Here is an 845-nt window from a genome sequence, read left to right as displayed (position 1 = left end):
CTGCAATTGCCTGAACTATACCTCACACCCTGGTTATCCATAACTTGGTGTGTCTTGCATTCCATTGCTCATGTGTCTGGGCATCATATGGAGCAAAAAGAATTGATTAAATGCTGAGCTGTATCTAACCCTCCACAGTATAAGGGGACTGTTTACAAAAAGGGGCCAAACTGTAATTGTATGTTTATTGTTTTTTGTGCATTCCTGGAGAATTTCATCCTTCAACTTACTGTCATGCATTCAACTTTTTTCCAATTATTGCTATATTTATGTTAAACTTTTTTTCTTTAAAATTAGGATTTGTTAAAAAATATGCCTGCTTGTGAGTGATGCATCATAAATGTGTTTGGAAATATTAACAGTGCTTAACTTGATCCATTTTCTGGGGCACACACAATGTATTTTGTTGCTGATTGATTGAATGTGCACTTTGTGTTGATTGCTCTTTTAATGTATGTATGTGTTTTTCTCATTATCTTTAAACAGCTTGAAGGAGATTGCTCAGGTTTTTATTCTTTTTTACAGAATGCACTTCTTGAAACATATGCGGGATTTCTTTCAAGTCACCTTCAAGATCGAAGAATACAGAGACAAGTCAATAAGTTTTTCAGATGAAGAAAAAGAGACACAAACAGGTGCAGAGAAGCTAATATTAACTTGTGTAGGAATTGGTTATAGTAACATTAGCAAAGGACAAATTTGAAAGGTGTGTGTTTATTTATGTTGGACTGTCATATTGTCACATCATACATAGAATTATATTTTGTTCAATAACTTTTTATTGTTGAAAAATGTAATAATAATAAATATATTCCATATAATATGGATTTTCATATCTTAGATTT

General features: G+C 32.1%; 1 protein-coding gene across 1 annotated transcript in view; it reads left to right on the top strand.

Moving 5' to 3' along the window:
• Positions 1-821, top strand: part of LOC119593948 (RNA 3'-terminal phosphate cyclase-like protein) — a 5,184-nt gene extending 4,363 nt beyond the window's left edge. The window contains 1 exon segment of the mRNA XM_037942971.1: positions 526-821. Coding sequence (XP_037798899.1) covers positions 526-703 — 178 coding nt within the window. The 3' untranslated portion in view covers positions 704-821.
• The last annotated feature ends 24 nt before the right edge of the window (positions 822-845 follow it).

The sequence above is a fragment of the Penaeus monodon genome, chromosome 33 (genome assembly GCF_015228065.2).
Source record: "Penaeus monodon isolate SGIC_2016 chromosome 33, NSTDA_Pmon_1, whole genome shotgun sequence".
NCBI classification, from domain to species: Eukaryota; Metazoa; Arthropoda; class Malacostraca; order Decapoda; family Penaeidae; genus Penaeus; species Penaeus monodon.
This window is presented reverse-complemented; position numbering and strand designations above follow the sequence as displayed.